Raw genomic sequence first — 18,840 nt, 5'->3', positions numbered from 1 at the left:
CTCTCCCCATCTATCACCTACATTCAACCCTCCCCTCCCATGCTCAGCTGCAGAAATGCCAGTTTCCTAACCCTCAGCTCCAACAATTTTATCTCACTCTCCTTTTTCCCCTAACAAGGTGCCTCCGCACCTTGACCCTGAATGTGTCCCTGGACCCTCACTGCTCTGGGGGTGGTGGAGTTGGGTCCTCTTGCAGATGCTTGTAGATCTGGGTGAGCTCCTCCAGCTTCCTCTCCAGCTCCCTGGCCTGCTGCCGCAGGTTTTCAGCTGATGCTGTCTTTGCACCATCATGCAGGTGCATTGACTCCTTCACCAAGAAGCCCACATCCACCAAGAGGAAGACACCTGCAGTGGCCGCACCCACGATTCGGGCTCCTTTGGTAACTGCCGAAGCCGTGCCTTTGAAAGCTGCCTCTACCTGCTGGATGGCTGGGGCTGAGATTCTCCCAAGGCTCACGAGGATGTTTGCATTGGCTGCAGAGTCAGGGTTGGCTTTGCCTGTCTCCATGGCATGGATATTTATTTCAAGGTATTTCTCGGCTTTTGCCAATTTCTCTGTTGTGACAACAACGTGGGGGTTGCTCTTGAGTACCTCTAGGAGCACCTTCCATTTCTTGACATCAGTTGACATCAATTGACTGGCTTTCATTTCTGCTGATGACCTATTTACATGTTCCACGATGCTGGTGGACACAGCGGTCACAGCAGTTGCTGCTCCCAGCCCTATCCCAGTGGCTGAGAGTGCCATACTGGCCCCGGCTGTCACAGGTGCCAGAGCCAGGCCAAGGATGGTCAGGGCACCAGATATAGCGCCGGTGCTGTGGGTCACCACATTGGAGATGGTACAGTCCCTGTGGACTTTGTCTACATTGTCTGCAAGCTCCTGGAGCTTGCTTACGAGCTCCACCAGCTGCTGCGTCACCCGAGGAAACTTCCTCAGAAACCTCCTTCTGTCCAGCTGCTCTTTTGGGAGCATTTCCTGGTCCTTCCCAGCCAAGTCTCCTTTCAATTCATTCAGATATTCATGTAGTGCGTTCATGTCTTCCCTGTAACAGTGAAGGTCAAGGGGTTAGAAAGGCAGTTTGCTTGTCTGTAAAATAGGTTCAAAAATTTCTATTCTGCATACATACAGAGATAGTACTATAAATCGATTAGAAGAGAAATTTACAAAAGTAAAATTTCCTCTTTCAACATTAAACACAGATTTTATACCTTGTAGAAGCCCCATAAACTTCTTCAATCCTCTAACAGATAAACAAAAGTCACCTTAGGATACTTGTAACTTAAGAGAGATATTGGATGGAATTCCCTGGTGGTCCAGAGGTTATGACTCTGCACTCCCACTGCCTCGGGCATGACTCAGTCCCTGGTCAGGGAACAAGGATCCCACAAGCCATGTGGCCCAGCCAAAAAAAAAAACAAAAACCAAAAGGTATTTGGTAAATACCTCTCAGAGACAGGGCAACACCAGCACTTCGAAAGAGTTGGTGAGTGGGAACTCCACAGAGAAATGAAGAGAAGTGGTGTTAGAGCACAAAACCTGCATTCAAGGGCCTCAGTGTGTGGTGAGGAGTCAACCTGATCTTTGCTCTTGGCTACTGGGAAGTGGTCCCTAAGCCCCTAGAATATTCTGGCTGGTACCAGTGTCCTTGTCTGCCTGGGCCTTTTGGCCACTGTTCAGTAGGACAAGGAGACATGTGATGGGGCCTCTGGAGGAGCTGGACTCTAGGACATTCGTATGACCTCTGGGAGGGGCTGGAGACCACAAGTCAGGGTAATTTGTCTTTAAACAAGTGAGTGTCCCTGGCAGGCAGTGTTCCCTGTGCCCTGCCACTCACCGAGCTCCAGAACAGTAATGAATCCTGGGGACAATCGAAGCTTCGGGTGTGAAATCCGCCCAGACTCTGCCCTGTGGCTGATGGAAACCCACAGACTTCCTGTAATGCACTGGGATCATGATGGCTCTCAGTGAGTCTTGTCTGTTCTATAGGGAATTCTCAAACCTGAGGGGGGTTTTGAGGATCCCCTAAATACGCCATTGGTTCAAATGAAAGCATAGTCCTGGGCACTGTGCCCTCACCCTTTGCAGTTTGGCTGTCTCTATGACTTAGAATTTGTAGAAGAAAAAAAAAAGCCCAAGGTCAGAACTAGGAGGCACCTTAATAGTCCTTAAGTCTGCCATCTGCTGCCTTCTAAGGCTTGTGTCCTTGGCCTTCCCAGCAGAAGGTCCCTGAGTCCATCCACTGCCCCAGCTGCCTGGAGATCAGGAGATGTGGTGCTGCTTCCTCTTGGACTCTCCAGCCCACCTCACTGACTCCTAACCAAGCACTCAGCAACCCTGACCTCAGGTGTCACATGTTAATTTGTGACAGCTGCATGACCCTGCACCCCAAGGTCATGTGCAACTTTATGGAACCTCTAAAGGTTCAAGAGGCTTGAGGAAATACCCATCTGAACGGCTGAGCCTGAGAAGACCGGCACTTGCACAGCTGGTGGAGGAAGTGTTTTCCTCTTGGGTAAGGATGCATGAGGCTCCTCAGAATCCCTCAAATGACATACAATCACAGCCACTCATTGTGACCCTGGAGGGCCCCCTGAGCCTCATGGCCTTCCCACTGTCAGGGTAGCTCCACGTAGATTAGAAGAGGGTCCCAGATGGAGGGAGAAGCCAGGTCCCAGGCAGGGTATGCAGACACAGTCACCCAGGGCCCTCTAGCCCAGCATGAGGGGATCCCATCAGGGAGGGAAGAAATGTTCCCCCTCCCACTCAGGAGACCTCTGCTAGGGTCACAGCCTCTTCAGTTTTGTGTCCTTGGGGCCCACTCTCCTCACTCTAGTCCTGGTCCTGCTGCCCAAAGCTGCCTATTAGTCCTCCAACCTGGACCCTCTGCTCCACCGTGACCCCTGGGTCTGACTCTGGTCCAGGCCTTCCTGAGCCCTTTGGATGAGATGATTGCACTTGCTTCCCCACCTCTGACCCTGCAGTTCACTCTGAGGCCATCACCATAGCCCATCAGATTGAATTACTATTCCCACTGGACACATGAAATCTGAAACTGTAACACTTAAGCCCAGAACCCAGGAGCTGGACAAGGCTAGATCCAGGATCCCATCAGCTCCACCCAGTTCCTCTCCAGCCTCTCTGCTTTGTGGGCCAGCAGGATCCTGCAAGGTTGGTACCGTTTTTAAGGGGACTAGAAAGGCTTTATCTAGGTAGAAGCCCGAGTAATACAAATGATGGCATCAGGATTTTCTGACTTGCCCCAAAGGAAATTCTGCTTAGTTCTCATCACCAGAAAGAAAATTCTTTCCCAAAAGCTTTTTAAATGTTAATATTGATTGAATACCTACTCTGTATCAGTCATTATGGGAAGATCGTTGCATGCAAGATCTCAGTATCCTCACAGTAAAACTAAACAGATGATGATGCGAAGGCAGAGAATAGCTCAATAATTTGTCCAAGGTCACATAACCTGCCCCTTCCTTACAGGTTTCATCTTCTCTCAACCTGAGGTTGCTCACTGCCAGCAAATGACAAGGAGGAAACATTCCTCATGAGATACTGAGAAGGAACATCCTACCTCTACCATAGGGTCCTGCTTGGAGGAGGTGTGCCTGCTAGAAGAAACCTATTCTGGTGCCGCGGGGTGTGGGTGACCTTCCTGATACACCAATACACCTGTAGAGCTTACCTGGACAAACCAGCCTTCGCCTCAATTTTCCTCAGGAATTCAGTCAGCAGGAGAAGCAGTTCCTCCCTGCTCAGTATGTCCCAGAGACACTCAGTGACTTCCTCAAAGAAGATCTCAATATCTAGATGAGAGGAAAGGGAATAAGGTTAGAAGAATTTGTGAAGAGAAAAAGGGAAAGTGTTAGTTGCTCAGTCCTATTTGACTCTTTGTGACCCTGTGGCCTGAAGCTCGCCTGGCTCCTCTGCCCATGGGGTTGTCCAGGCAAGAATACTGGAGTGAGGAGCCATTCCCTCTTTCAGGGGATATCCCAACCTAAGGATAAAATCCAGATCTCCCACATTGCTGGCAGATTCTTTACTGTCTGAGTCACTGGGAAAGCGCAGAAGATTTTGTGGTGGATCATAAATGGTATTGGGTAGCTTTTTTTTTTTTTTTTTAACCCTGTGTAACCTGGGGGAGGGCTCAAAGATTTTGACAATCCACTCTAAAACAGGTATCTAGATCACCATGGTGACAGAAGTTGAAGAAAGCTATTTGAGTTTTTTAATTTCATGGGTCCAAAGTGCTGAAGCTCCAGTTGAATGTTGCTGTAGCAATTCTGGAAGACCACCAGGTTCTAACATAGTCCAAGCATGTGGTGTAAACCCAGTGGACGTATATATTCTCTCTGGCACTCACAGTATAAAACCACTTCTACCTTTTACTCTTAGCTGAGATGTGGCTGGGATAGTAGAAGCTGCTGGAGAGAATGTATCTGCTTTCAAGAAAGGTGACATTCACTACAAGGATGATCTCTGGGGGTTACGCTGAGTACGCTCTGGGAGCCCATCACACTGTTCACATGCTTCCCAAAAAAACTGGACTTCAAACAAGGAGCTGCCATCAGCATCTCATGTTTTACTGCTTATCGAGTCTGCTCCACAGTGCCGGTGTGAAAGCTGGAGAAAGTGTTCTGGGGCTAGTGGAGGAGCTGGAAGAGCAGCAGGCCAAATGGTTAGAGCTTATGGCTTAAAGATTCTGGGCACAGCTACTACTGAGGAAGGACAAAAGATTTTTTTGCAAAATGGAGCTGACGAAGTGTTTAATCACAAAGATGCTAATTATGTTGATAAAACTAAGAAATCTGTTGGTGAAAAAAGAGTTGATGTGATTATTGAAATGTTTGCTAATGTCAAACTTAGCAAAGATTTAAATTTTTTGTCACATGAAGGACCAGTAATAGTTGTTGGCTGCAGAGGTGCTATTGAAATAAACCCACAGGATCCATGACAAAAGAATCTAGCATAAAAGGAGTAGCTCTCCCTTCATCCTCCAAGGAGGAATTTCAGCAATTTGCAGCAGCCCTCCAAAGCTGGAATGAATTCTTTAGTTGAGACCAGTAATACATGCCCGGTATTCACTGGAGAAGGTGGCCCAAGCTCATGAAGATATCATTCATAGCTGTGGGGCTACAGGAAAAATGATTCTTCTCTTAAAATCATAAATCCTTCCATTGATTTCCTGTGTAATTAAGAGGTTTCTTACCTTAGTTTTATGTAGACTGCATTTGCTCTGCTTAGCAATCATTTGATTCAGTGAGTTTCTTCTATTTAAGAAAATATTTATCTTAGGATTCATAGGCATTGGAGTGCAGTTTATTTTATAGCTGGGAATATTCTTTATGCCTTCTACCTACCTCTCATCAAGGAATAGTGGGAAATAGGATGTTAATGGTCACTTGTCATTGGAGGACATTACAGAAATTCCTAACCAATGCTCATCATTAATTCCATACCTTTGACTAAAACATGCTAATTCAAAATAGGACTGCTTGATTCCCAAGGCTAGTTCTCTTTACAAAGGTTCTTTAGTCTCTGATTAACCCAGAACTATACTGGACTCTGACGATTCTCTGAACTAAATGAGACCCCTTTTCTAAACTAATCTCATCTACATCTACCAGTCTCTCAGAAGGGCAAGATAAACCGTGTCCAGAGAAATCTGTTAGTTTTCCCAATATTCCCCAATGTTTTATGCTATTCACTAGGTTAATCACTGACTACCAAGGATCCATGTACTCTCTGAGGACATCAGCCTTATCTCTGGTATCATATGATAGTAGGTGCATAGTTGGGCTTCCCAGGAGGCAATAGTGGTACAGAATCTGCCTGCCAGTGCAGGAGATGTAGGAGATGTGGGTTTGATCCCTGGGTCAGGAAGGTCCCCTGGAGAAGGGCATGGCAACCCACTCCAGTATTCATGCCTGGAGAATCCCATGGACAGAGGAGCTTGGTGGGCTACATACAGTACCTAGGGTTGCAAAGAGTCGTACATGATGAAGTGACTTAGTACATCAGGTGCATAGTTTCCAAATATATATGTTTTGATTGATTCAACTTGTTTCTGGCTGCATGAAGGTTTTTAAGTTACAAATGGTTGTTCAAGCTCCTCCAAGTGCCACAGCCTTCTCCAACTATTGCTTGGGGCCTCCTGGATCCAAGATCCTCAATATGAGGGTAAGCAGAACATGCTGCCTCAACAATTTAGGGTCTGTGTCCTTGGCCATCTTGAAGCAGTCTGAACAGAATTACCACCCCTTTTCCCTAGTAGCCATATTCTCCTAAATGAAAAGGGGGGAAATAAAGGATAACAGTCAGGGAGGCAGGACAGGGGTCCCCAAGTGGGAGGAGGAAGTAAACTGCTAGTGGCAGACCTTTTTTCCCCAATTATCTCCATGAGATTAAAAGGTTCCTTGTAATCCTGTGTTGCCATGACGACACCTGGTGCCCCCTGAACTTAACTTTTTCTCAAACCTTGAGCTAACCAACATGTATTTCTCATGGAAATGTTTTTCTTAAGCTGTGTTAATGAAACTATTCATTTGCTTGGAAATCTGCCTTTCTTCAAGATTCATATCAATTGTTTTATGGCCAGAGGTGAGTCCCCTTGTGCCTCTATCTCAAAATGCATGTTGTGGGAGAGGAGCCTGGTGCAACACTCTCTGTCTGAGGCATTTCTTTTATCCGATTAGCAGCTTGCTATCGGCTATATAACGCCTTGCTAAAAACTAGCAAGGGGGCACTCTTTCTGTTCCCTTCTGAAGTCTATCTTGGAAGCTTTCTCTACCCCATTTACACTTTAATAAAACTCTACTACAAAAAAGCTCTGAATGATCCAGCCTTGTCTCTGGCTCCAGATTGAAGTCTTCTCCTTGGAGGCCAAGGATACCGGATTCGCTCACAGCTCATGGAAGTAAACTTTCAGAACTGCATCTATGTGTGACGGGGATCATATATTTTTATTTAAATTAATAAACAAAGTTTATGCCTTAAGAATGATCTGCTTTTGTTATCATAATATGATAACTGTAACAAATAGAGCAAAAAATTTTTTTAAAATGCTCTTTAGTATAAATTGTTAAAATTCATCTTCCTGAGGAGTGATCACCTGGGCACTGTTGGTAGAGTCACCTGGGTCATGGATGGACCTGCTTTTCCCACCCTCAGCCTCCAATTCATATGTTGAAGTTTTAACCTCCAGTGACTGTATTTGAAGACTGGCCTTTAAAAAGACAATTGAGGTAAAATGAAGTCATAGGTGTGAGGCCCTAATCCAATAAGATTGTTGTCTTTATTACAAAAGAAGATACCAGATTCTCTCTCTTCCTGCCCTCTCCTCCAGAGGAAAGGTCATGTGAGGACACAGTTAGAGGGCAGTTAGAAATTGCAAGCCAGGTGGAGAGGTCTCACCAGAAACCACCACTACCTTGATGATCTTGGACTTCCAAACCTCCAGAATCATGATCTAATCCCAAGATTTAGATGTCTCCAGGAATCTACAATTTTAATTTTTAGAAAGAGAACGAGGGCTTTCTAGGTGGTACAGTGGTAAAGAATTGCCCTGTCAATGCAGGAGACACAGGAGTTGTGGGTTCAATCCCTGGGTTGGGAAGATCCCCTGGAATAGGAGATGACAACCCACTCCCAGAATTCTTGCCTGGAAAATCCCAAGAACAGAGGAGCCTGCCGGGCTACAGTCCATGAGGTCACACAGAATTGAACACAAATGAACAGATGAGCACATGCACACACACAAAGCGAGAGAATACAGGGCTTGTGTGTTTGTGAGTTACCACTTCTAGCAGAGACTGGCAGCACCCTGCAAATGAATGCTTTCGTGTTTTGGCAGTGAAACAAAAGAATATTCACATTAAATGGGATAAAGAATGTAATGAAAATAATTAACGTTGGATCAGTACAGGGCAAGATCACTGATCAAATGAGTTACCAAAATCCCTGTGTGATTTCAGGGATCTAGAGGTTATGGAACTGAAGGTAAGACGTAGGCAACTAGGATATATATGTATATATACGGGGTGGGGCGGGGGCTGGGACACGATGTAAGATGTGTTTCCTGGTACATGAACACACAGAGGCATTATTCTTGCTTCACAGAAGAAGAAAGTGAGACAGGAGAAGGGACAAGCCAAGGCCAGTGAGCAGGAAGCTCAGAGGTGGAACCCAAGGTCAAGTGTCAGACACTTCATGGACATGACTTTGAATCCTCCTTATTTTAAACTCCTGTGATTTTTTCATTCTGCGACTAGGGATTTTTCCAACTAAGTTTTGGTGGTGAGTATGCTGCAGCTGGAGGAGAGCTTGGCAACCCACTCCAATATCCTTCCCTAGAGAATCCCATGGACGGAGGGGCCTGGTGGGCTGCAGTCCTGGGGGTCACAAAGCGTCTAGAATGACTGCGCAGCTAAGCAGAGGCTGCAGCAGCACACCGCAGCACACACAGAAGGAGAAGTCCAGTGCTGATCGCGTGAACTTATAAAACATTGTAAACCAATGTGACCTCATCCTAAAAAAGGGTTTAGGACCACCCACCGCTGAGTAAGACTGCTATGTGAGAGGATCCTAATCAGAGACACTCAGGATGGCCAGGGGAGGGGATCAGCCAGGTGGAGGAGGGGTGGAGCCAGATGTGATCCTGTGAACAACCCGGTCACCCTTCCCCTCCAGGTGGGAGATGGCACAGGCAGAACGGGGTTCAGTTCACTGTCCGCGGACTCTTGCAGAGCGGCTGGGTGGGCGGCAGGGTGAGAGCTGAAGGAATGGTGTCTGTGGTGATGCCCCAGGGTCTGGGAGCAGGAGGAGGCTGGGCCAGGGAGAGGGCAGGAGGAGCTCCAGGGACCCTGGGGGACCTCCCTTGCTGCCCCATTTGGCCTTGGGGACACTCTCTGCTGTCCCCCTCCCCATGAGCTGTCCTGGCCTCACTTCTGAGTCACTTGCTAGAGGGCAGTGGGGGAGGAAGAGAGCACCTAGCAAGTGGATCCCCAAGGAGAGGACTGGGAAAGAGGCTCTGTGGACACACCCCTGTTGGGGGAACTCCACGTGGCCCCTCTGGGGGTCTCCAGGATGCTTATCCATCCCCTTCTTCGTTCTTGATTCCTGTGTATGTTAACTCTGCCTGGAGGAACCACCCTCAATTCTGGGTCACATGTAGAAACTGGCCAGAAAAGAGGCAGCTGCCTACCTAGGCGGTCTCCGAGGTTTTCTGAGCTCATGATGGCAGCAGCAGGGTCTCAGAGATCTCCCGTCAGCTCCTTGTTTCCGTCAGGCTGGAAAGAGGTGTGACCTCACCCTTGGGGAAGAGAAAACAGAATGTGGGCCCGATCACGAGTGAGCAGTGGCTTCAAGGAGCAGTGAGGATTGAGGTCTCTGGTGAGTTCCCCTGGGACGGCCACCAGTGCCAGCAGGGACTTAACCCAGCGTGGTTCTCTGTCTCCTGGGCTCTGTATGTCACTAGTTAAGGAAAGTTACTCATCTCCGTCCAACTTCCTCCGAGTCATAGTCCTGTTATCCTGTTGGGGTACAAGGAGAAGACCGTCCTCTTCACAGTCCTCTGTGAAGTTATAGGAGTAATAAAGCCAGAGACAGAAGAATAGATAGGAAGGAATACTCTAGAAATTACATGAGGTTGGAGCAACTCTGTTACTAACTGGTAATAGGTGATGTTGATCCAGTGTCTATGACGTGCAGGCTCCTGAAACTAATCTAACTTTAGGTCAACCCAGTTTTTCACACTGGTGCCAGAGCCTGGACTTGAACCCAAGTCTTTCTGATCCACATCCCAGGTTTGTGATGATTATACTCTACTCCATTTAATATATGAAAATAATTACTTGTGGATATATGTTTATTGGTAAATGACTCTCTCATTCTAAAATGATGTCTTGCTCCCCAGGCTCGAGTCAGCCTTGACAAAGTTCCTGGTGGTGCTACTCTGACAGCCCAGGTCTTCCTTGCTTCTGCAAGAGCCTTTATCTCACAAGGGCCAGAGTCCCACCAGCCCCACCCCACTTCCTGTATCCCTGCCCTTCCTGGCTGAGGACCCTGAATGGTGCCCTGTACTCTCTGCTTTCTTCCCTTGACTATTGGACTTTAGGTTGTCTCTAATACCTTGTATAAATAATAAAGAACATTCTCCTTGTATTAAACTTGACTCACATTTGAGACTGTTTCCTTAAGCTATTTCTGGAAGTACAATTACTAAATCACAAGGCATCAATACCTAAAACATTTTCATACCTAGAGCCACACTGTTATGCAAACACACTGTCATAATTTATGTTTGCACTCATAATATATGAGGGTGTCCATCCTTTCAGACTTTCCCATTCTCAGTGGTCTTTAAAAAAAAAAAAAAAGCTCAGGTCTTTATATATAAAAATTTTATTTTGGTTCTGCATGTGATTATCTTGCCATGGGAGAAGAAGAAGGAAAGCAGGTGTTGATTACATTTAGCTACTGTTTTCAGAAGGCAAAAGAGCCTTTGTCAACTCTTCCTTCTGAGACCTGACTGAAATGATAGTAAAGGTATTTACAGGTATAATAACAGCCGCGGATAAGAGTGACTTGTGTTTGTGGTCATCGCTCTGCATTGGTATTGGCTCTGAAACTTTACATATGATAACTTGTATGTTATTCCATTAACATTTGAGATGTGTACATTGTATCCCCATCTACAGATAAGGAAGCTGAAGTACAGAAGTTATATGATTTGGCCAAGGTCAGACGTCTTGCCCCTGGTAGACTGGATTCCTCCCCACTCACTGGTCTCAAGAACTATAGCCTGCCTCTCATCCCTCTGCTGCTAATAAAGACAAGCATGGGGGCAACAGGAGACCAGAGAGTTCAACAAATGTTTGAAGACTCACTGGATGGAGAAGTGATAGCTGAATAAAGAGGAGTGCAGTAGAGGGAGAGAAACAGGGAGCGTGTTCACTGGAGAGAAGACTGGTCTGCTGGGCAGAGCCCCAGAGAGGGAGCAAGATGAGAGGGAGGCGGAGGGGAGAGCAGGGGACAAGCTCACCAACCCCACATCCCATCCCATATTCACAGCAGCCTTCACTCTTTGCCAGCCTTTTCAGAAAGTTACTTGAAGTTGAGGTGCAGGGAAAAACAATAGGTGGTGTGTTTGTGTAATTATGGAGGAAGATAAAGGATACACACAAGAGAGATAGACGTGGGATCCAGGAGTCAGGAACACCAAGCCAGCCAGAAGGGAATGCAAAGATTGCAACTGGACACACATCAGACTGAGAGAGAAACCAGTCCACAATGGGATAAAAAGTCCAGAGTCTGTGGGGACAGAGGACGCGGTATCATATGAGGCACAGTTGGAAAGAAATGGAGGAAATGTTGAAGATAAACAGAGCAAGGGGTGAAAATGAAGCCAATTAGAAACATCAGGAAAAACTAAAGTTCTGCCGAGAAGCACGAGCAGCTATTTGGTACAATTTAGCTCTAAAAAGAAGGCAATGGCAACCCATTCCACAACTCTTGCCTGGAAAATCCCATGGACAGAGGAGCCTGGTAGGCTAAGGTCCATGGGGGTCTCGAAAATTCAGACACGACCGAGCGACTTCACTTTCACTTTTCACTTTCATGCATTGGAGAAGGAAATGGCAACCCACTCCAGTGTTCTTGTCTGGAGAATCCCAGGGATGAGGGAGCCTGGTGGGCTGCTGTCTATGGGGTAGCACACAGTCGGACACGACTGAAGTGACTTAGCAGCAGCAGCAGCTCTAAAAAAAATGTATTAAAATGTCACAAATATATAAACTCTCTTGTTTGATTTTTTTTTAATCTAAGGTAAATTAATGTATGTCCAAGTCATGGTTTTCCCATTCTGATTATTTTGGATGCTGTTTTAAAACTGAAGTATTGTTGATATATATATATATATATATATATATATATAATATTTAACAATTCAGTTAATGAATATAAAAATTAAAATACGTTTCTAGAACTTGGGAGCCAAAACTCTGAAGGGAAAAGTTGTTTACAAAGCTAGGAGTAAAGAAATAGTAGCTCCAGTTGAGAGTGTAACAAATAAATATGTAAATAAAATGTTTACAAGTGCAAAGCTTCCTAATAGAGCATATAAAACTAGAGAAATAATGATATAAGCAGAAGATGGGGAAAGGTATAAGAAAAGTGTAAAAATAAATGAAATCTTTATTTTTCCTAGTAAGAAATAAATAAATAATATACAAATTTTTAAGTTAACAAAATGAAAAAAGCAATACCTAATACTGATTAGCTATTGTCGTTGATGACACCCCACTATGCACCAGGCACTTTTCCAATTGCTTCATATGAATTCACTTACTTTTAGTTCTCACAACAATCCTATAAGAAAGGAAACTGAAGGTCAGAGAGGTTAAGTAATTTACTCAAACCACTCAGCTAGTGCTGAGTCAGAGTCCAAATCCAGATTCCTGTCTCCTGAGCCCATTGTCACACGATTCCACCTCCCAATGTAGTAATATCATTTGTGTGTATTAGCCACTCACTGTGTCTGACTCTTTGTGACCCCTTAGACTGTAGCCCACCTGGCTCCTCTGTCTATGGAATTCACCAGGCAAGAATACTGGAGTGCGTTTCCATTTCCTTCTCCAAATATAATTTAAAGACATTGATTAACTATCTAAAGAAATAGCTGGATTTAGAAATGGCAGAAGAACCAGAAAAGAGATTAAATTGCCAACATCCATTAGATCATTGAAAAAGCCAGAGAGTTCTAGAAAAACATCTACTCCTGCTGTATTGACTATACCAAAGCTGTTGACTGTATGGATCACAACAAAGTGAAAAATTCTTAAAAGATGGGAATACCAGACCACCCGGCCTGCCTCCTGAGAAATCTGTATGCAGGTCAGGAAGCAACAGTTAGAACTGGACATGAAAAAATAGACTGTTTCCAAGTTGGAAAGAGTGCATCAAGGCTGTATATTGTCATCCTGCTTATTTAACTTATATGCAGAGTACATCATGAGAAATGCTGGGCTGGATGAAGCACAAGCTGGAATCAAGATTGCCAGGAGAAATATCAAGAACCTTAGGTATGCAGATGACACCTCCCTTATGGCAGAAAGTGAAGAAGAACTCAAGAGCCTCTTGATGAAAGTGAAAGAGGAGAGTGAAAAAGTTGGCTTAAAACTCAACATTCAGAAAACTAAGATCATGGCATCTGGTCCCATCACTTCATGGCAAATTGATGGGCAATTAATTGATGGAAAACAGTGACAGACTTTATTTTGTTGGGCTCCAAAATCACTGCAGATGGTGATTGCAGCCATGAACTTAAAAGATGCTTGCCCATTGGAAGAAAAGTTATGACCAACCTAGACAGCATATTTAAAAGCAAAGACATTTCTTTGCCAACAAAGCTATGATTTTTCCATTAGTCATGTATGGATGTGAGAGTTGGACTATAAAGAAAGGTGAGCTTTGAAGAATTGATGCTTTTGAACTGTGGTGTTCGAGAAGACTCTTGAGAGTCCTTTGGACTGCAAGGAGATCCAACCAGTCCATCCTAAAGGAAATCAGCCCTGGGTGTTTATTGGAAGGACTGATGTTGAAGCTGAACCTCCAATACTTTGGCCACCTGATGAAAAGAACTGACTCGTTGGAAAAGACCCTGATGCTGGGAAAGATTGAAGTCAGGAGGAGAAGGGGACAACAGAGGATGGGATGGTTGGATGGTATCACCAACTCAATGGACGTGAGTTTGAGTAAACTCTGGGAGTTGGTGATGGACAGGGAGGCCTGGCGTGCTGCAGTCCATAGGGTCGCAAAGAGTTGGACACGACTGAGCAACTGAACTGAACTGAAAGAAATAGCTTTCCCTTGGGAAGGAATGAGTAGACCTCTCTGTACAGATTGATTTTTTTAAACCATATGCACTTAGGATTTTTGGTTGTTTTAACTCTAAGACAGCTACTAGTGAAGTTGCTCAGCTGTGTCCGACTCTTTGTGATCCCATGGACTATAACTTACCAGGTTCCTCCATCCATGGAATTTTCCAGCCAAGAGTACTGGAGTGGGTTGCCATTTCCTTCTTCAGGGAATCTTCCCCACCCAGGGATTGAACACAGGTCTCCCACATTACTTGCAGATGCTTTCCTGTCTGAGCGACCAGGGAAGCCCTAAGACAGCAGAAGTCACTTTATAGTATTCAGTAACCCATAAGAATGGAGTGGTTTCTAGCACCACCACCTTAAAGATGATGGAAGCAGTTGAATTAAGTGCCAATAAGAAATAAGTGTGACTCTTGCTGTGACAACTGTCAGTGTAGGAGGCATGTTCATGTTGATGAAACCAAGTTCTCTAAAAATTAGGCATGAAAACAGGGTCAAACCAGAATAATGAGAGTGAACTGTGACGTTAAACAGATATTGTCCAGCAGCATCTTGCCCACCCACATATGCACCCATGGGCTTCTGTCCATCAAAGGAAGGAAGACCCCTTGCAGGGGAGGTGAATCCCACAGGCTGGCTTCTCTACTCCTGTAGAAGCAAGGATGCTCTTGAAGATGTTCAGAGAGGTGGTCAGAAGGGGCACCCACATATAACAGTAAAAATAATAATAATAATAAAAGGTAATGTTACTATAAATATATTTCATCGGGTCTTGATGTGTCTGTGAAAGGCCATGAGTTCATAATATCATCAAATGAGGGGACTTTAGATAAAGTGTGGCCAAAAAGGGAGACATAAAGTTTAAAAACTGCACTAGTGGTAATGCAGGAGATGAAAAATGCAAGAGATGTGGGTTCAGTGCCTGAGTCGGGAAGATTCCCTGGAGAAGGAAATGGCAACCCACTCAAGTATTCTTGCCTAGGAAATCCTATGGAGAGGAGCCTGGTGGGCTACAGTTCATGGGGCTACAGAGTTGGACAGGACTGAGCTGGTATCTTTCTTTCTTTTCTTTTCATGATGTAAAGAAGAGTAAGTATAATAGGAAATATTTTGTTATGAAACAAATTTAATAAGAAGAGCAGTCTTGAAGTCTGAGGGGATATTCCATTCTGTTTATTCACATGAATGTTTATAAAGGATTGAGAAAGAAAGAACCCCTGACATCCCAAAGCTGGCCTGGTGTCACAACAGGGTGATGTTCTTTTCCTCTTGGATGTAAAGGCTCTCACAGAACTTCAGCCTCACACAGGGCCACCCCGAGAGCAGGAGTGAAGGAGACAGCAAACACCCATCACTGCACCCTCACCAAGGAAACACCCCTCCCTTGGATGAAAAGCATGACTGCTCCTTCTCTACCAATTGCAACTTTCTCCTCACTCTGGTCCCCAACTCCACAGAAGGAGTTACTGAGACTCACACTGGTAGACCTGACCCCTGTTCTCGGCAGCACCCAATCTAGAGTTGCCCTGTATCTTTAGAGCCTCCCCCAAATCCCCTCCCCTAAGCCCCATCCTAGAGTCTATCTTTCTAGCACCTCTCTGTGATGCCCAGGGTTGTCCCTCAGGAAGAGTAACCATCAGCTTGTCCACTAGCGTGTGTGCCTGGTGGCAGAGGCTAGAGGCACCGACCTTGTGGATGGGAGAGTATTCACAGAGGAGGCCTGCCTCCAAGCAGGTGGGAGAGGAGAGCTGGCTGCTCCCCTGCCTCCTTCTCTGCCTCAAAGCTGCAGGACCCCAGGAGCCAGGGCAGCCAATTGAAATCATGAAACATGAGAAGGAAAATTCAAGCCAGAAAGAAGAGGAGGGCTCCAGCAGAAGGGCCAGCTCTTGGATGAGGCCAAAGAATTGCAAATACATCATGACCCTTGACTTATCCTTCTGTCCTTCCCTCCCATTCTTGTCCTGGTCCTGACCTTTGTCTTGGGACACAGCTGGGTGTGGATGTTGGGTGGTGCTCCCTTCTGCTGGGTTTCTATTGCAAGTGTCTTCCTCTTTTAGCCTCCAGGTCACTTCCTGGAAAGGCTGTTTCTGGGAAAAGGGAGGACTGTGGGGAAGCCTGTCCCTGCCCAACCACATGGCCAGACAGAGAGCCCTCCCCTCCCCGTGGGTAGACAGAGATTCTGCCAAACATCTCCCTCCAAGTGGTACAGCACATACTCTATGGGCAGGGATAGGAGGGGTAAAGGCAGGGTCAGATTCAGAGCCCTTAGCCCATCACCAGGCCCTCCTGATGCTCCTACTCCTGTCTTTCTCACCCTCCTGACTCCACAGGGCCTGGTCCAGGGGCCTGGAGGACTCCCAGCTCCCTGGACTCTGATTCCCCCCAGCCTCCAGGCCTTCGCTCGGTTGCTCCTCCCCCTGCAATGCCTTCCCCACCTGCCTCACCAGGTGAAATGTTATCTGTAATTAGAGTTCCCACTCCAAAGCCTCCTCCCCCTGCTGCCTCCCCCAGTTCCTCTCCAGACCCCTCTGGAATCTTGCACTTTCCTGGTTGCAGGTCTATTTGTGTGGAGTTTCTTCAGCTCCCAGCACTGGGCAGGTGCCCTGTCTCTTCTCTGCTGCTCCTCCTGCTCCAGGGCCTCCAGGGCTCCCTCCGCCCTCCCGGGCACAGCCTGGCTAGAATACGAGGTGTGGGACCTGTTACTGGGACATGAAGCAACCAGCTTCGTGAAAACACAGCACCACACTTCTTTTACCTGTGGTGGAGTACTTAGATTTGTTTTCCTTGTCTGTCTTGATAAAAGTTCTTCCTTATTGACAGTGTCATCACATTCCTGAGTGTTTCCATCTATGGGAATCCCGCACTTTCCAGATCACCCTCTGCCAGTAAACTGCAATGTGAGACCTACATTGTCTATGCTCTGTGTCATCTTGGTTTAGGAAAGCTTTTGTAGGAACACAGACACACCTGTCTCCACATCCAGGCTCTGCCCCTGCTTAACCTGTGCCTTGGGCCATGACCTCACCTCCCTGAGGTTCCATTTCCCTTCTGTACTGACATTCACCTTTTGCTCAGACAGTCGTCCTGAGGATGGGGAGATGGGTGGGGGTCCTGCCCACCCCTGCTTACCTAGGAGTCTTCCTCTGGCTGAGCGTGAACAAGATCCAGTTGTTCTCAGCTCTGCAGATGTAACTGCCTTCTGTGTGTCTCTGCAATAAACCACACACACTTTCTGGTCCCAGGTATATTCCAAAAACCTAAAGGGAAAGCGAAACCCTCACTTCTGAGTGGCTCAAGTTAACAACACCCTGCCCCCACCAGGCCCCACCCAGAACTATTCCCACCCTCCTGCTGCCCCCTTAGAGAAACAAGCCAAGCCCTGACATCCCACGTCATTCTGACACAGCCCACCCTGCCTTGGCTCCTTGAAGGTGACCTGCCACCAACACCGTGAGTCCCTTGGCCAACCACTGCCCCACCCCATGGCCGTCCTTCCAACCCCTCAGCCCTCCCCACCACCCGCTCACCAGCCTGTCTGCTTTATTCACCCTCATGCCACCAGCACATGGCACAGTTCCAGTTCACACCAGCTCCTCACCGCATACTGGTCATACTGCTGCTGCTGAGGGTCACATCACCATGCCTTCTAGGGCTTGTTCATGCAGGTCCTTCTGCCAGGGACACCTGCTGCATCGAACCTAGAGAAATCATACTCACCCTGTAAAGCCAAAGTCTGGCATCACCTCCTCTGAAAAGCCCTCCAGGACCTCCCCTGCAGAGTCCCCTGTCCTTGCTCTGCTCCCTTGGTACCTGGGAGAGGGGCCTAAGGCCACCCCTCAGCCACTCTCTTCATGCCTGCTCCCACTCTTTCGATCAAGTCCCTCAGACTGAGCCCTGCTGACAAGGGCAACACTAGTGCCTTCAGGTCTAGCAACTTGCCTGAGGAGGCCAGCCTTGGTGGTCAAGGCCATTTGGATGGATGCCAAGTTTGTGGGAAGGGCTGAGAGCATGTTACTCTTCTCTACCCTGGCTTATTTCTACTTGACCATAGATCTATTTCTCTCCAAATGGAGGACTTTTACAGGAAGGCTAGTGACCTTGCAACTCAGAAAAGTTGCAACCGAAAACCAGTGTTATTTCCTGTTTGGTTCCTGATCAAAAAGCCGAAGTGTATGGAGGGCTGAGAGAGCACAGACCGTGTGCAGGCTCCATTTCTCAGATAAAGAAGCAAGGAAAGTTCTCACAACCTGAGAGTCATGCAGCTAGACTCCTGGGGGACCTAAGTGGTGCTACCATAAGTCCTGGTGGACTGCCGGTGCCCAAACAGAAGGGACAGCAGAGGGCCTGGACCTTCCCTGGAGGCCCGCCCGCTCTTCCATCAGGGCTGTTTCATCCCAGAAAATGCCCCAGTCATCATGGTCACCTCCTCTCAGCTTTTGAGGGAGAGACAGAGGAGTGATGGGTGTTATCCCATGAGGACCACACACTACAGTTCGGTCTTACAATCACCCTGGAAATTAGGCCAGGAATCTGATTTGATTTTGCTGATTAGGCAGCCAAGGGGAGGGGTGAGGTGGGGGCTTTCTTCCCACAACTCAGGGAAAGAGCCAAGATTCAAACCAAGGTTGTCATTTGCCTATTGTAAACTCCACTCCTTGTTTAAAGTTACTTTTTGTTTTTCATCCTTTTTCTTTCCAGTAAACTCTCTCTTACTGATTCTTCTCTCTTACACTATCAGGAGTTTATCTTTTTTACTTCCCTGTCTAGGGAAGTTTTACTTTCCATAAAACCACTGCCAGATGCAGAACTCAGCTAATCTACATGCTGTGTCCAGTTGTCATGAAGTTCCTCTGTGAGAATGCAGAATGGATGCTGGACATTCGTGGGCTCAGTAAAACAAGCTCATGGGAGTGCAACCATGGGAGCTGCAGACTCAAATCAGTGAGGATTCAGCAA

The 18,840-nt window shown here is 46.7% G+C and overlaps 2 protein-coding genes and 1 pseudogene across 5 annotated transcripts in view; 1 reads left to right on the top strand and 2 right to left on the bottom strand.

Annotated features, from left to right (window-relative positions):
• LOC122680078 (apolipoprotein L3-like) overlaps positions 1–18,840 on the bottom strand; it is a 411,694-nt gene that overhangs the window by 232,747 nt on the left and 160,107 nt on the right. The window lies entirely within an intron of this gene.
• Positions 49–17,735, bottom strand: LOC122680077 (apolipoprotein L3-like). Of its 4 annotated transcripts, none has more exons than XM_043880973.1 (7): positions 17,695–17,735; positions 17,014–17,093; positions 15,857–16,559; positions 12,271–12,373; positions 9,210–9,317; positions 3,693–3,813; positions 49–1,046 (listed from the first exon to the last, which is right to left on the bottom strand). In XM_043880973.1, the coding sequence occupies exons 5-7, from the start codon at positions 9,238–9,240 to the stop codon at positions 158–160; spliced, it is 1,041 nt and encodes a 346-aa protein (XP_043736908.1). In that variant the 5' UTR covers positions 9,241–9,317; positions 12,271–12,373; positions 15,857–16,559; positions 17,014–17,093; positions 17,695–17,735; the 3' UTR covers positions 49–157. The 4 variants fall into 4 exon arrangements, with proteins under 4 accessions (XP_043736908.1, XP_043736907.1, XP_043736909.1 ...); XM_043880972.1 differs by lacking the exon at positions 17,695–17,735 and adding an exon at positions 17,433–17,488 and having other exon boundaries at positions 17,014–17,141; XM_043880974.1 differs by lacking the exons at positions 15,857–16,559; positions 17,695–17,735 and adding an exon at positions 17,433–17,488 and having other exon boundaries at positions 17,014–17,141.
• Positions 4,207–5,175, top strand: LOC122680647 (annotated as a pseudogene).

Source organism: Cervus elaphus, chromosome 22, assembly GCF_910594005.1.
Source record: "Cervus elaphus chromosome 22, mCerEla1.1, whole genome shotgun sequence".
NCBI lineage: Eukaryota > Metazoa > Chordata > Mammalia > Artiodactyla > Cervidae > Cervus > Cervus elaphus.
This window is presented reverse-complemented; position numbering and strand designations above follow the sequence as displayed.